The 14,867-nt window shown below is 45.0% G+C and overlaps 1 protein-coding gene across 1 annotated transcript in view; it reads left to right on the top strand.

Moving 5' to 3' along the window:
• PAPPA (pappalysin 1) overlaps window positions 1-14,867 on the top strand; it is a 230,094-nt gene that overhangs the window by 155,863 nt on the left and 59,364 nt on the right. The window contains exons 11-12 of the mRNA XM_063082520.1: window positions 11,753-11,866; window positions 12,847-12,982. Coding sequence (XP_062938590.1) covers window positions 11,753-11,866; window positions 12,847-12,982 — 250 coding nt within the window. The remainder of the gene's footprint in view (window positions 1-11,752; window positions 11,867-12,846; window positions 12,983-14,867) is intronic.

Here is a 14,867-nt window from a genome sequence, read left to right as displayed (position 1 = left end):
AGAGCAAAGAGCCAATCACACAGTGGTTTCCAGTTTGCTTACCAAGGCTGTGGGAGGAGATTGAGGATCCCCAAGATCTGCAGGGAAGAGCAGGACCCAGGAACAAGGGGCTTCACCTTATTATCTTGGCATCTAGTGGGGTTCTCTGCAGCTAATGTGACTCTACTTCATCTCAGACACAATATGGAAACACAGATCTTAATTTGGAAAGCTGGAGAGGCGAAGGGGAGAAAAAAAGGAGAGAGAACCTGGAAACTCCTAGGTGTATGAACTTGAGAAAGTCTTGTTCTTTGAAGACACAGATGCTTTTAAGTGAAAAATCAGTCCTCTGACCTTTCTTGAATAAGCCAGAGTGGTCAAGACTGCTGTTAACCACTGCTCAACTATCCTAACCAAGGGTTTGGTAACCAGGCACTGAGCTTGCAAGTGGCCACTGCTTTCCTGATTAAGCCATGAATGTCCAGGGGCTCACAAAGAAAGGCCAAGAGAAGGTCTTGGGGGCGTCTTAACATCTTCCTTCAGTCTGAGTGGCTCTGAGATGCCCATGTTTGAATGCTTTCCTCCAGAGTTGGCTGTGTTTCTCAATTTGTCTCCAGAGCCAGTAGAGAGAGATTTTTGGATTAAAGCAAACTGGCTTTGTGTTTTTGGTCTTTCGGTGTCCCAGTCATGAAAAGGCAGTTTTGGGATGTTGGAATATAGAACAGACGGCATTGCCTGATCCATTCTAGAATTACGGTGTCTTAGCATTCTGGCCTAGAACTGGAAGTTTCAGCACTCAACAGAAATAAAATTCATGATGTTTCATGATTCTTATCTAAGCTGGTAATCCCTCAGAATTTTCCTCTACTGCTGGTAGGATTTCTGTTTCTATTTTGAGTTGAGTATATATTTGGGTTGAAGCTACAGTGCCCTCTTGATCTGATCTAGTCTATACTACACTTATATCCTGATCTAAAATTCAAAAATTCATCAATTGCTTTTATACAAAGGTAAAAAAAAACAAAAAAGAGAGGGAGAGATTGGAAAACACAGAAAATTAGCAATGTATTTTCATGCTCAAAACTGTGTTCACAACAACATTAGGCATCTCAGACTTTACCTTCATGCTCTACTATTGACATCATCTGGGAAACGGGGTTTGTCATGGCTCAGCTGTGGACCAGCTTTTCCCTTCTCTGGCCTTTTTATCTCCAGTTCCTGTTCTCCCACTTGCCATTAAGATTTTGCATTTCAGACCTGGCCTTCAGGCACACATTGTCTCAGCAACTTTCTTCTGCATCCTCTCCCTTAGCCTGCATAAAACACCAACACAGAACCTACCACAGTTTTCTGAGTCTTTGTTGCTCAGTTCTTCACCCTTCGTCCACCATAGGTCTAGGAGCTATTTAGGAAAAGGAATTTTTATCTTTATTGCTTTTTTTCCCCCCTCTGGGATTCACGTTCCTCAGGTGGACCATGGGAATAAAGAGCCTAACACATATAAGCACTAAGTAAATGCTTATTGAAAGAGTGAATGAATGAATGAATGAATGATGAATGAATGACAAGTGCAAGAATGAGAAATAGAGAAATGTTTGAGCTTTGCTGGGAAAAAAGCCTCTGGATTCTTCCAAAAGGAAACTGTGAAATCCAGAGCCTCCAAACCCCTGCCTCTCACCCCTTAAGAATATAAGGAAAGTCCAGCATCCCACTCTTCTAACCCTGTCACCATCTTACTGCTGGAGGCGGCACATGTGCTGAGAAGTCACCCATGGACCGTCTGGCTGGGGATCCCGTGTTCCTCCTCTGCTGCAGGAGATTACGTAAACTGGACGGCAGCCTCCAGATGTTAGCAGTTTCTGCTCATTTTTTTCCCTCCCTTTTCAACAACAATAATAATAATTAAAACAAACACAGGCCTCATCCCCCACCCACATCTCTGAAATTACAAACAGGTGGGCCCAGATGCCCTTCCTCTTCCCGTCCAAGGGCCTCAATCTCCAGGCCCAGCCACCGACCCTCAGCAAGGCCTACCCTGTGCTGGGCTGGACAGCCACGCCAGCTGCCCTGTGGCTCAAGCCACGGACTCCAGAGAGGGAAAATGGCCATGTCATGAGAAGTCCCTACGCCAGACTTTCCCTCTCCCCTCCTCCCACCCCCAAAGCCTTGGCCTCCAACTTAAATGGATGTATTTTGGAAGACTAGGTGGCTTAAGAGATTAGTAATGAGATCCCAAGTCTTTCACTGCTGGGTCAGGAGTTCAGAGGCAGGCCCCGGGTGAATGGCATCATTAGGCAGACAGGGAGCAGGCCTGCGGAGGGCCCCTGTGACATGAGCCCGCTAGGCCTTTAATGGCAGCAGTTGTCAGCAGCACAAAAGCTGGCCGCCACATCCGACACTAATCACTCTCCCTTGTTAGAGGATTTACTAGCCGGAGGAGCCCGAGCCCCCTGCCCCTTGCCTTCTCAAAGCGGGTGTCCTGGAATGGGCTCAGCCCAGTGCTGGGCTCTACTCTCTGTAAAACGGGGAGATAATGCCAACTCCAGGGGATGGAGTTGTAGGAATTAGCATTTCATACCATATAAAGTGGTGGCTAGCATCATTATTTTAATTAGCACTGCCACTGCTCTTGTGATAATTTCCTTTCTCCATCTGAAAATGGGGAACGTGAATCTTCCCTGCACAATGACGCCAGAATATAATCCATGGGGGTGAAAGCACCTGGGTGTTTATCATCATCACCATGATTATCACCATCCTCATGATGATCGTCATGTACACTGTGGGACCCTCAGTGTCCTTGTCTGTACAATGGATTGAGAATAAGAGATAGGCTTGGAGTAAGAGACTGGGATCAGATGCAGACTTCACTCCTGGCAGGTGTGGCCTTGGCGCACTGTTTCGCCCCTCAGAACCCAGATGCTTGATCTGGGAGGCAAGCGAGGAGGATGCTAATACTGGCTTCACAGGAATGTGGAGATTCTATACTTGCAGGATAGGTGCCCATCAGTAAATGACAACAAAGAAAACACTTCGACGTTGCCACCATCACAGATGCTGCCTTAGGCCTCTAACCTACGTTCTTCCCCTGGGAGAAGCTGAGACACCCAATTTCTGTCTCCCAGAAATCCGACCCTCTATCCACGAAATGAAGCAATTGAATGAGTAGTTCCCCCAAGTCAGTTCTATGATGATGCACCATTTATCCACTAAGAAATTTAGTTTCTCCACCTGTAAAAATGTTAGTACACTGTAGAATAGTGATGTCTTACATGATTTCTATATTCCTTTCCTGTGGAAAGCCTACCTATTTTTCCTTTCATGATCATTGCATCAGGCCAGAAGTTTGTACCCCAAATCATGGAATTTCAGACTTGTGTGGAGGTACAGGCCTGGAGGGTACTGGACCCCTGAGGAGTGTGAAATGTCTAATGTGTCAGGGACAGATCCCAGGGGCAGTGAGGTGCTAATCAGCCCAGAGCTGAACCCCAAGGCTGGAGGGCTTCCAATGCCAAGTTCTCTTATCTGGAAGTGTCTCCTGGGTGGAGGTCCTGAGATCTGCTGCTACTTTCAGAACTCTGGGAGGGAGGAAGGAGGCATCTCTCTGCTGTGCACACTGGCCCAGCACACAGGAAATGCTTCTTTGCTTGGTTGTCTGTCCATACCAAATAATAAATCTTCAAATTGAAAGAAGGCAATCCACCCCTCCCCCTCTCCTCTATCTCTTTGAGGCGGGCATCAAAGGGGAAAGCTGCTCTGGAGGCCTGGGGAAAGTGATAATTGTTTCTAATGGTTGGTGAAAGAAAGCCTGGCTCCCACCCCCTTTTCTTCCCCCCATTGTGATTAAGTGTGTAAAAAGGAGATTGGAGGAGGGGATTGGAGGCATGTGTGTGTGTGTGTGTGTGTGTGTGTGTGTGTGTGTGTGTGTGTGTGTGTGTGTGTGTGTGTGTGTGTGTTGTGTATCTGTTAACCCTCTATTTCTCTTAAAGTTTTCTATGTTCAGTGGATCAGTTTGGAACTGGGGCATAGGAGGCAAGCAGGGATGGGCACAGGAATGGAAGAAGAACCCAGGTAGGAAAGGTCTACAGTAACAGAAAGGCAGTGGGAGAGGCTCTGAACCTGGAGTTGGAACATTTGGGTTGTGTTTGTCCGTGATATGCTTTAATTGAGATAAGACATGTAAGCGTTACTGTTGTCAGCATATTCTTTTATTCAGCTAACATTTGCTTAGTGTCTACTTTGTGCATCCTTTGCTCTTACTACTGAAGATTAACAGGTAAGACTTCATTCTTGCCCTCAGTGAGCTAATGACCAAGTACAAGGATTGTAAATAGGTTTCATCTTCTAGGCCAGTTTTGACCACTTTTGAGTGGTCCCCATCATGTCTCCTTGAGATGGATGTAGAAGCCTACACTCAGAGATGTGCTGTTTAATTAATGGTGTCTGTCCTGGGCAAGAGTTGGGAAAGTGGTAGCACTGTCTCTACATATTTGCCTCAACTGGCCCTGTGGGCTTAAGGCCCATTTCCTCTCTGTTGGCCGTTAGCCTCAGTCTCTTACCTGGGAAACTGGAGTAATAGTAACACATTTCTCACAGGGTGGTTTTAGGGATTAAATGAAAAGTGGATTCAAACAGGCTCTGAAGAACACTATACTAATTAGAGAATTCATTATGAATACCAGTTATCATTGTCACCATCATGCTTATTGCACATTGATTCCACATGGTGGATTGTCTGGCAGTAATGCCTTGTGGTGACTTCCATGCTTCGGAATGAGTCCTGGGTCTCCCAGTGCCTTTCCTGCACCATATATTATTACTGTCATCTCTGCACTTTGCCTGTGCCTTGGAGATGTGGGCTTCTAGATCATGCACATCACCAGTGAACTGCATATGGGACCACCTGCAAAAGCCACATCAGTTCACCATAGGCAGTACTGGGTGAGCCCCTCGCAGTGACCTGCATTAGACACTGCTGAAAAGGGGGGATAAATCAGGCACAGGATTGTTCTGGAAGCCCATACATGGAGAGACAGATGGAAAGATAAAAAACCACCATGCAAATGTATAGAAGGAGAGTTATTGGGAGGTCGAGCCTTGGGGTGGGACGAGAATGGGCTTTAAGTCGCACCAGCTTGGCTGGACTCCTACACCTTGATACACTGACCAATGTCTTTCCAAACCTCAGTGTCCTTATCTCTCAAATGGGGACAGAGATACTCATTCCTCAGGGTTATGACAAAGGTGAAATGAGAGTATACACAGGCAGCACCCGGTACTGGTACACTGTCTTTAAGCATTAGTGCTCTTTCCCTCACCCAGGGGAGCACCGTGGAGGGAGCAACATGTTTTGATAAGATCAGCAAAGCTGGGTTTGGGGAGGCAGTTTCATTCCACCTGGGTCACTCTGTGTCTAGGTTTCCTGAGACCCTTTACAGCCCTGACCTGATAAGCTGTCTTGTAGCAAGGCTTTCCCTCCTGTAGGCTTCAGGACCTCCAGATCTTAGTGGCTTATATCAAGGAACCAACTTCTGCCCCTCTTGCAACCTTGCAATTCTTGGGGAAATAATTTGGCATTGAAACTGCAAGCCTGAGGTTAAAATGTGGCCTAGATAGAAATATTGGGAAACACTGCCCGGCTGTGTGTGTGTGTGTGTGTGTGTGTGTGTGTGTGTGTGTGTGTGTGTGTGTGTGTGTGTGTGTGTGTGTGCGCGCGCACGAGTGTGTGTGCACGCACATGCTTGCGCGGTTATGTGTATTATTATTGTCACTGTGCATGCCCACTCTCCCCCTTCCGTATTCCTTTTTCCTCTCTTTTTCTATGAGGCCCATTCACAGGTCCTTTTGGGTGGAAAGAGGAAATTGGAGAGGAAGGGCTAGAGGTTTGACGAGAACTTCCTCCCTCCCGTGATTGACAAAAGGGCATGTAAATCTGTAAAATCGATATTCAATCGAAACCTTATGGCATGCCCCCTGTGTGGGAAAATACCAGAGCCCCCTCTACCCCGTTCTCCCTCCACCTCCCTGCCTTTGTGTACATTGTGTGTGGGTGGAAGATAAACTGGATTTAAAAAACCCTTTGAAAGCAAGACATCGTTAACTCCTCTAATTGAAAGCAGTCTTTTGCAAAGGAGGGGGATTTGGAGGCGGGTGCAGGATGTAGTGGCTGGCAGTGCATCAAGTGAATGAGTCCCCAGGTCCTGGAGCCACACATCCCTCAGCCTCTGCAGACCAGGCACCCCCAGTCGCCACCAGCCATCCTGGCCCATCACAGAAGAGCTTGCTGGGTATCTTCAAGCCAGTCTCTCCCTTCCCCACTGGGCTCTGTTTCCCCATCTATCAAATGTCATGGTTGAAATCAGGATTTCTGTGGGCCCTCCCAGCTCAGACATCCAATAATCTTAGAAGAGCTGTTTTGCAGCATGTAAATTGTAGGCACAGGAAGAAAGAAAGGAAGAAAGAATAAGAAAACACAGTGCTGGAATGGCTGCAGTAAACTTTTATGCTACTCTTCTGGTTGTCTTTGCCAGGAGGTGGCTGGGAAATTAGCTTTCAGCTTCCAGGTATCAGACACATGGGTCCCATGAGGTGCAGAAGTCGACAGGATGTTCAACTGGTACACAGTGTGGGTTTGTTTCTTTGCTTATTTTACACTTCATGTCAGAGTTGACATTCTCTTCTGCAGCATTTACTGAGAAGAGGCTGGAAATCAAAGGCTGGCAGAATGTCAGAGCTGAAAAGCCCACTGGAGATGAATTCACCTCACTCCTTCTATAAGTGGGAAGGGTGAAGGTCAGAGAAAGTGAGCAGTTGAGTTAGTTCTAGGAGGCAGGTCCCTTGCCTGGCAATCCAGGGCTCTTTCTACCATACCCCTCTGCCCCAGGGCAGACCTGTAAAAGCTGGCCTTGTTCTGTTGAAGTAGCTTCTATTTCAAGAGCCCCAGGAGAACTCAACAAGGAGAAATCCTGAGTCCATCTTCCACGTGGCTGGGATTTAAGACACATCTGGCAAAATTATACCCGTTCTCTCATTAGATCCTCCTGACAGCCCTGAAAGGCAGGCCCTTTTCAAGTTAATATCTACAGTTAAAGTGTATGGGCTGAGTTTGTACCTGGATTTGAATCCTATTTCTACCACAAACTAGTTGTAGGACCTTAGGCAAATTACTGGGCCTCAATTTCCTTACCTATAAAATGGATAGAATGATAGTACTTACCTCACAGAGTAGTTGTGAGCATTGCCTGATTTACCGCATAGAGTTCTTAGAACAGTGCCCAGCATAGAACAGGCACTAGACATAGGTTTCGGCTGCTGTGCTTGTTCACCGGGCACCTATTATTTTCTGTGTGCTGCGAAACCTGCTGGGATTTATTTCACGATAAATAAAACATAGTTCTCACCTTAGAAACCTTCAGAGTTTAGAGAGATAAGACCGGGCTCTAAACAGTTGTAATCTAACTTGACAAGTGCTGTAACTGAGGTATATAGAAGCAGCTCTGTGGCACATGAGGGGAGCAATTAATTCTTCCTGGGGGATGAGCAAAGGCTTTCAGAGGAGGGCTGATGCCTGAGACTGGCTCTGAAGTATGTGTAGTATTCCACAAAATAGGCAGTGCAGGGGCAGGGGTGTCTAGGCACAAGCATGGTGGGTCTGTCCACAACATGTGGGAGAAAGAGGTGTCCTGCCTGCTGGGTGTGCAGGGACAGCGGCTGGAAATGAAGCTGGTGGAAGTGGCCGAACCCAGCTCTCAAAGGAGAGATGGGAAGGTCACTGGAGCCAGTGACACTGAGGAAACCAAAGAAGGGGAGATGATGAGAGAAGAGGAACTCAGGGTGGTGGTGGTGGGGAGAGTGTGAGTCCACTGGGTATGTGATGTAACTCTCCTGCATGCCCCCCACAAATGTTCAGTAAAATCGACATTGCTAAGTAATGCTTTGTGGAGTTGGATTTGCTTTTTTGAAAGGTGCAAAAACAGTGGGTAGATGAAAACAAAGCATCCCTGTAGACTCAGTCACCTTGGGGGTCACATCTGTATCTTTAGTGACCAACCTCATGGCTTGGGCAAGGCTCTTCTTTCCTGTTTGTTCTAGAGCCTGGCATGCCATATACCCTCTGTGCACTGCTGCTGTGTGAGCAAATTCATGCAGTGTCTAGAAAAGTGGGAGGCTTGGGGGGGGGTGTTTCTGCCTTCTCCTCCAGCCTCCCTCCACCTCCCCAGGAGCATAGATGATTGTAAGATCAACTAGGGCTCTGGGCAAATGTTCAGCTGGATTTGTTCGTTCCTCTCTGATCTGCTTTGACTGTCCCTGGCCAGGATCGCAGCCAGCCTGAAACAATCACAAAACTAAATAAGAAAACAGAAGAATAAAATAATAGCAGTATGTTCCTCTAAAACCCTGTTTAGTGTGATAGAGCTGACAAGATAAGAGGAAATCGTATTTAAGCAATAAGAGGGCTTTGTTCATGTTGGAGACTTCTCTGACCCGAATGTTTTAGATGCAGAGATAAGCCCCGCAGCCCGGCACTCAGACATGTGCTCTGCCACGCTCTGCAGGGGGGACAGGCCGTAAGAACACAGGGGAAAGAATTCCAAAACGATACATGTCGAATTGCTGGCCGGGATTTCAAATGCCATAGATAGTTTATGCAAAGTCTCACACTGTTGTAAAGTGTAACACAATCTGCCTAAGACCAGTCCCAGTTGTTTTTGAGAAAAATAAATAAACTTAAAAACATCTTTCAGCCCATTAAAGTGGCTATGTTTTACTTAATCTCCTTGGTATTAGCTTCTAGAGATTTAAATAACTGACGCCATCACCTAATTCCTAGACAATAAGAAAATTGATTCTTAGCACATTTATTCTCCTTAAGAAGTTACCTGTGATATTCTGGCACCTAATACTGTATTCCAAGGACCCTAGGGACAGAGTGAGGGGAACTTTGGCAATTAAGGCAGTTCAAAATTTTTCAATGTTTTTAAAGCAGTGAAGCTCTTGTCTCAGATGAAACATTACGAGGCAGCTGGATATATAAAACAGATGAATGGAGGTGCTCTTGTTGAAGCAATAGAGTGGGAGCTAGGAAGACCTTCTCCACAATCTGACCCACAGGCTGACATCTCCATGGATCCCTTAGAATCTATGGAAGACACCCTGAAAACCTATGACCTAATCCAAAATTCAAATGTACAAGATAAACTGAAGTTTAAAGAGTGAGGGAGCTTATACATAATTGCACATCAAATTTTGAGTGAACACGGACTAGAACCTGGTCTCCTTAATCCATAGTTAGCTCGCCAACACAGAACTTCCTGGGTGACATTCTGTGATCCTCCTAAGTCTGTCGAGCAATCATCTTTCTCTATTTGAAGTTTCAAGAATGAATTGATGAAGATGTTAACATGAAGGGATCCTGTGTGAAGTGTGTATGGAGCTTTCTGCATCATTTTTGCAACTTTACTGGAAATATAAAATTACTCCAAAAAGAAAAGTTTACTTAAATAATAAAAGCATTAGTGCTTGCCATTGTAGACTACAGTGCATCTATGTGTTCTAACTTGACTTTAGTCAAGTTAGATTAGTGTCTCACTGTTGTAAAGAGAATAGAAACCTTGAGTTTTTCAAGAGCTCCTAGAAGCCAAAATCATTCCAAGAAGTGATGGAGAGAGGGGCATTTATTTGAGTTTTAGCACATTTATAGATGAGACCTCAGCATGTTAACAGGAGCCCTTGGTAATGCCACGAACAAGAAGAGTTGACTCTTATGGAAGACTGAGATCTAATCCAGTTCATTGGAGCCCACTGTGTAGGAACACATTGGTAGGGGAATTGATGCTGGTGATTTTACATCAATTTTAATGGCTTTCTAAGCCAATATTTTGAATTTATTTTTTAGTTCATAAAATTACATATAATAATGTAAACCAAAACTCTTGTGTATACCAGGTTTATGCACTACCTGGAATTGGCAACTATGCAAATTTTGTCATATTCACTTCAAGACTCTTTCTGTAAGAGAAATAACACACTGCAGAAAAGGTTGAAATTCCATTCATTCCTGACTCCCTGTACCAATCCCCTTTCTTGATTCCCAGAGTCAACTACGCCCTGAATTTGATGGATACTTTGTACTCCATTTTAAATTCTTCCATATTCATCTCTATGAACTCCTAGACAATATGTAGTTCTGCTTTGTGTAATCTTTATAAATGGCATCATAATTTACATTTCCACTTATAACTGTTTTTTGTTTGTTTGTTTGTTTGTTTGTTTGTTTTTGTCTCTCTATCATACGTATTTGTGATCGCTCCATGTGGACATCTATATACTCACCAGTAGGTCTTCTATGATTGTGATCAGCAAGGGCCTATACTGAAAAAGTGTTAAATATTTTTATAATGCTCTTTTATGAAGTAGGATTCTGTCTTGTGAATATTTCATATTTTATGCATCCCTTTGCCAACAGATGTACATATACACTATTCCCAATCTTTTGCTACTGTATGTATTGCAACAATGGACATTATTGATCCTTGTATATATATATATATATGATTTTTTTCTTCCTTTTTTGTTTTTGTTTGTTTTATGTGTTTGGTGTTTGTTTAGTCTGAGAATAGATTGTTTCATCTTTTTTTTTTTCCCACAGCTTATAAGAGTTCTCTAGGTCAGCCTTAATTTTCAGATGAGTAGACTATGACCTGGAGATGTGAAATGACAGCCCAAATTCATAGGAAAGTTTTCAGAGAGGAGCCACATTAGAGATCAAAGGGGACCTGCTAATTTGGGATGAAATTCTACCAAAGGTCTGACCAGTCTCACAACCAACTCAGCTGTTCTATCCTTTTCCCTCAGAGTACTTTTCTCAGTTTATGGTCATGTATGGCTATGTGATTACTTGATTAATATCTGCACCCGTTGCCTACTCTAAGCTCCTCAGCATCTTTCTTGTCTACCATTCTGTCCCAGAATTCCTGGCAAATAGTAATTAGTACATAAATAGCATTTTTAAAAAATGGATGAACCAATAAATGAAATGGCATTTGGATACACAAGAAACTCCTAAGTTTTAAGAATTCTACTTGTCTATAAGTGTTTCTTGTTTTTTTTAGCACTATCTGGCACTATCTATCATTGAGAATAAGTGTGTGCGTGCGTGCATGTGTGTGTGTGTGTGTGTGTGTGTGGTGTGTGTGTGTAAAGTGATGGAATTGATTTTCTTTGGTGACAGGGAAGCAAATGCTCATTCTTTTTCTTTTCTCTGTTCTTAATACAGCTCTGAGTGCAATTTACAGATTTTTCCTCAAATGGTCTACATGATGTTCAAGAGTCTCTGAGATCCCATCCCTCAACCTGCTTTTTCTGCCACGTTCCCCAGTCTCTAGTAGTACCAGGCAGTCCATCCTAACCTAAGCATTCTGCTTTCCTCTGAGGCTTTGCTTCCATTCCCTTTGCCTGCAATGACCTCTTACTTCATCCTATGCTTCCAAGCCCAATTCAAATGTCAACTCCTCCAGCATTTGTTCTCATGAGAATGTCTCTGTCACCTCTACCACTGAAATATGTTATCTTATCATTTTCTTAACAGCGTTTAGGATGATCTCTTCTACATTAAAGTGTGAGTTCCTAGAACAAATTCTTGTCTATTTATCCCCATTTCCTCCTGCGGTGCCACAAACAAAATAGGTGTTGAGTAAAGACTTGTCAGATTCAATTTAACTGAACTTCTAAGACTCTCTAAAACATTATTATTTTTTTCTTTATATTTTTTCAGGTGTGTCGAACCAAGGTGATAGATCTCAGTGAAGGCATTTCCCAGCACGCCTGGTACCCTTGCATCATCAGCTACCTTGACTCCCAGATGACTCAGACCACTTTCTGGCTCCGGGTAAGCCCAACATTGAGTGTCTTGGAATCTCCAGCAATGGCCCTAGGAAGCAGTGACTTCTACAACCCTTTCTCAAGATCATTTGTCCACCCACTGAGAGTGTTAATTGTAAGGACAGAACAAAACACTTAGCAGTGGGATGCTTCATGAAATGGAATTCCTTAATTGCTCATGGAATGCCCCCACATAACCCTTGTTCTGGCAAAGAGTTTGTCTGCCTACAACTTCCTCTTCGTTGTTCAAGGCCTTTTAGAATTATCTTCCCCTCCTTGAAGTCTTTACTGTTCCCCACAGAAAGAAGTGACTATTCTCTCCCTTCTTGTCCTCCCATGTTGGTCAGCTCTTGGATGGCACTTGTCACATGGTATTACATAGCTGTCTATGGATCTATCTTCCTGACTAAAGATTGTGGATTTTACTGAATTTTGGTTTGTGTGTCACTGAACTACTTTGAATTCCACGGTTCCCAGAAAAGCAAGAGCCATGTCTTACTTTGTCTCTCCTTGGTGCCTGGTGCAGAGGCTAGCATGGACAAGTGACACATAATAATAATTACCATTTTGGAGGGTATTAGTGTGTGGCAAGCCCGGTGCTAGACACTTGCTCCCGTTATCTTACTAGAGCCTCGGAGTGGTCCTGTGAGATATATATATATATATATATATATATATATATATATATATATATATATATATATATATAGTTTTGTTTTGTTTTGTTTTACCATTTAGAAGTGAAGAAATTTAGGCCCAGAGCAGCCCAGCCATCACTCAATGTCACACAGCTAGGTAGAAGCAGAGCCAAGCCTGGGACAGGTTTCTTCTCTCAGAGCCTGTGCTCTCCACTGTCAGGTATCTTGGGCTGCTGATGAGAAGCCCAGCTTCTAAAATGGAAGATTCTCCTTGAATCCACCACAGTGTGGCTGCCTCCTCACCATGACAGAATGCACGTGTGACTCTCCTTTGTCTTCTCCATTTCAGGCGTATTTTTCTCAGCCAATGGTTGCCGCAGCGGTCATCATTCACCTGGTGACCGATGGGACATATTATGGGGACCAAAAGCAGGAATTCATCAGCGTGCAGCTGCTTGATACCAAAGACCAGAGCCACGATTTAGGTAAGCATGTTCTTTTGGGCTTGGCTTGCTCTTGGTATCTGCTTCCGTGTCTATCCTGTGGGCAGTGCGAGGATGAGCTTAGAATGAGTTCTTCCTTCTCTCTTCTCTTTCTTGCTTCTCCTGTGTTTGGTGTTCTGGTTGCCATCAAATCAAGATATGGTTGTGTATTCAGGGAAACTTTGATCTGGCAGACATAGGGATAAGGTGCCAATGTCAAGGCCTTCTCTTCAATAGCTCCCTTTTTCCAGAGACCTCAGACATCATATATGATCTTCAAAAGACCCTGAGAAAGAGACTGAGCAAGGGCCATTTCCCCATGGTACATGTTAGCACCTGAGACCCAAAGAGGCACTGAATGACCCCCGGTCACCTGTCATGTGAGGACTGAGTAGCCAGGTTTCCAGAATCCTAGCCCATTTTTCTTTATCCTATAGCCAGAGGTGTCCATGAAACCCCCCAGGTGGTGACCGTATCTCCAGCACAACCTCCAGAGAAGTTCCCCATGGGAGCAGGAAGGAGGACATTTCCATCAGGTTCAGGAGTGGGGAGGCAGGTGAACAGTCACATCCTACCTACTGAGAAGCTGCCCTGCATGCAGGGCCAAGTGGGTGGACCAGGGCCAGGATGTCACTGTAGTGTTACCTCTGCCTACCCACATGTGCTGTGGCCTGGAGGAACAGGCTGGCTCAACAGCTGACAACCGAAGCATGAATTCTGGCCCATCCACTCTCTCACCTTGAGATTGTGAGCGATTTCTCGGCCTCTCAGCACCTCGCTCAGCCTTGCTTTCTTCATATGTGCAAGGAAAACAACGTCCACCTTACCATCAAAGGGTGATATTGCAGGGCCAGCCGTGGCTCACTTGGGAGAGCATGGTGCAGAGGAAGATATTATTGTACACTGTTGTGATCATGCCTGGCACAGCACCTGGCACTGAAAAATTCCTGCTACGTGCTCCCATTTCTAATCCACCCTGGAGAGCCCTGGGCAGCCATTCCAAGTGTTTGGAATTCTGGATCAGCACTGGAGCCCGCAATCCAAAGTGGTGCCCACACCATTCCGCAGAGAGTTGATTTCAAATACCCATACGAAGCAAGCAGGCAAGGGGTCATTTCAGGGTCAGACAGAAGACAAGGGAGCAGGGAGGGCTTTTTGTTTATTTAGTGAGTTTTAAAGCCAAGGGGGAACATATTAATAAGGAAGAGAAAGAAAACCCCTCTGGACTTATCTGGATTCCTGGGAAATTTCCCTAAATGAGAAGCAAATATTTTCATAATTGTGCTGGCATTGCAAAGGGCTCTAAGGACAGGTTTTTCAGCAGAGTGGAAAAAAATCTGGCTCTGTGGATGCTCCTTGGATCCTGCTGTTGATGCCTGGGGCTTCCGCATGTCCCTGTCCCACCCCACCATGTTCTCCTGTCCTCGGCCTTCCAGGACCCCCAGCAGTAGCTTCACAGCCATAAGAGAGCAGGGCAGAAAAGGGCACCTGCTGGGCTCTGAGCTTCTGCTCCCACAAGGGAGAACTCTCTCAACACAGCAAGCCTGCCGGGGCATGGTTAGGGTCATACCATGTCCCCAGATGGGGAAATGGAGTTTTAGCTGTAGTTCCCAGCATTGGGAACTGAACCAGCATTCACACCCAGGTCCTCCACACAACAAAGCCATCTTCCATTTCACCAAGTCCATCCCTCTGCATTGTTCCTTTCCCCTCCCCCTCAGTGTATCTTTTCTTCCTGCTCCTCTTCCTTCCTGAAGTCTGGGGACCTGCAGCCTGTACTAGAAAGAATAGAGGGGCTTTGAGCAAGACAAGTTTGGATTCTCCTTGGATTTTGTGCCATGACTGTGCTGTGTCCCTCTAGAAGACCACCTTCTGACCATGATTTTCA

The sequence above is a fragment of the Cynocephalus volans genome, chromosome 17 (assembly GCF_027409185.1).
Source record: "Cynocephalus volans isolate mCynVol1 chromosome 17, mCynVol1.pri, whole genome shotgun sequence".
NCBI lineage: Eukaryota > Metazoa > Chordata > Mammalia > Dermoptera > Cynocephalidae > Cynocephalus > Cynocephalus volans.
Note: the sequence above shows the minus strand (reverse complement) of the source record. Positions and strands in the feature narration are given on the sequence as shown.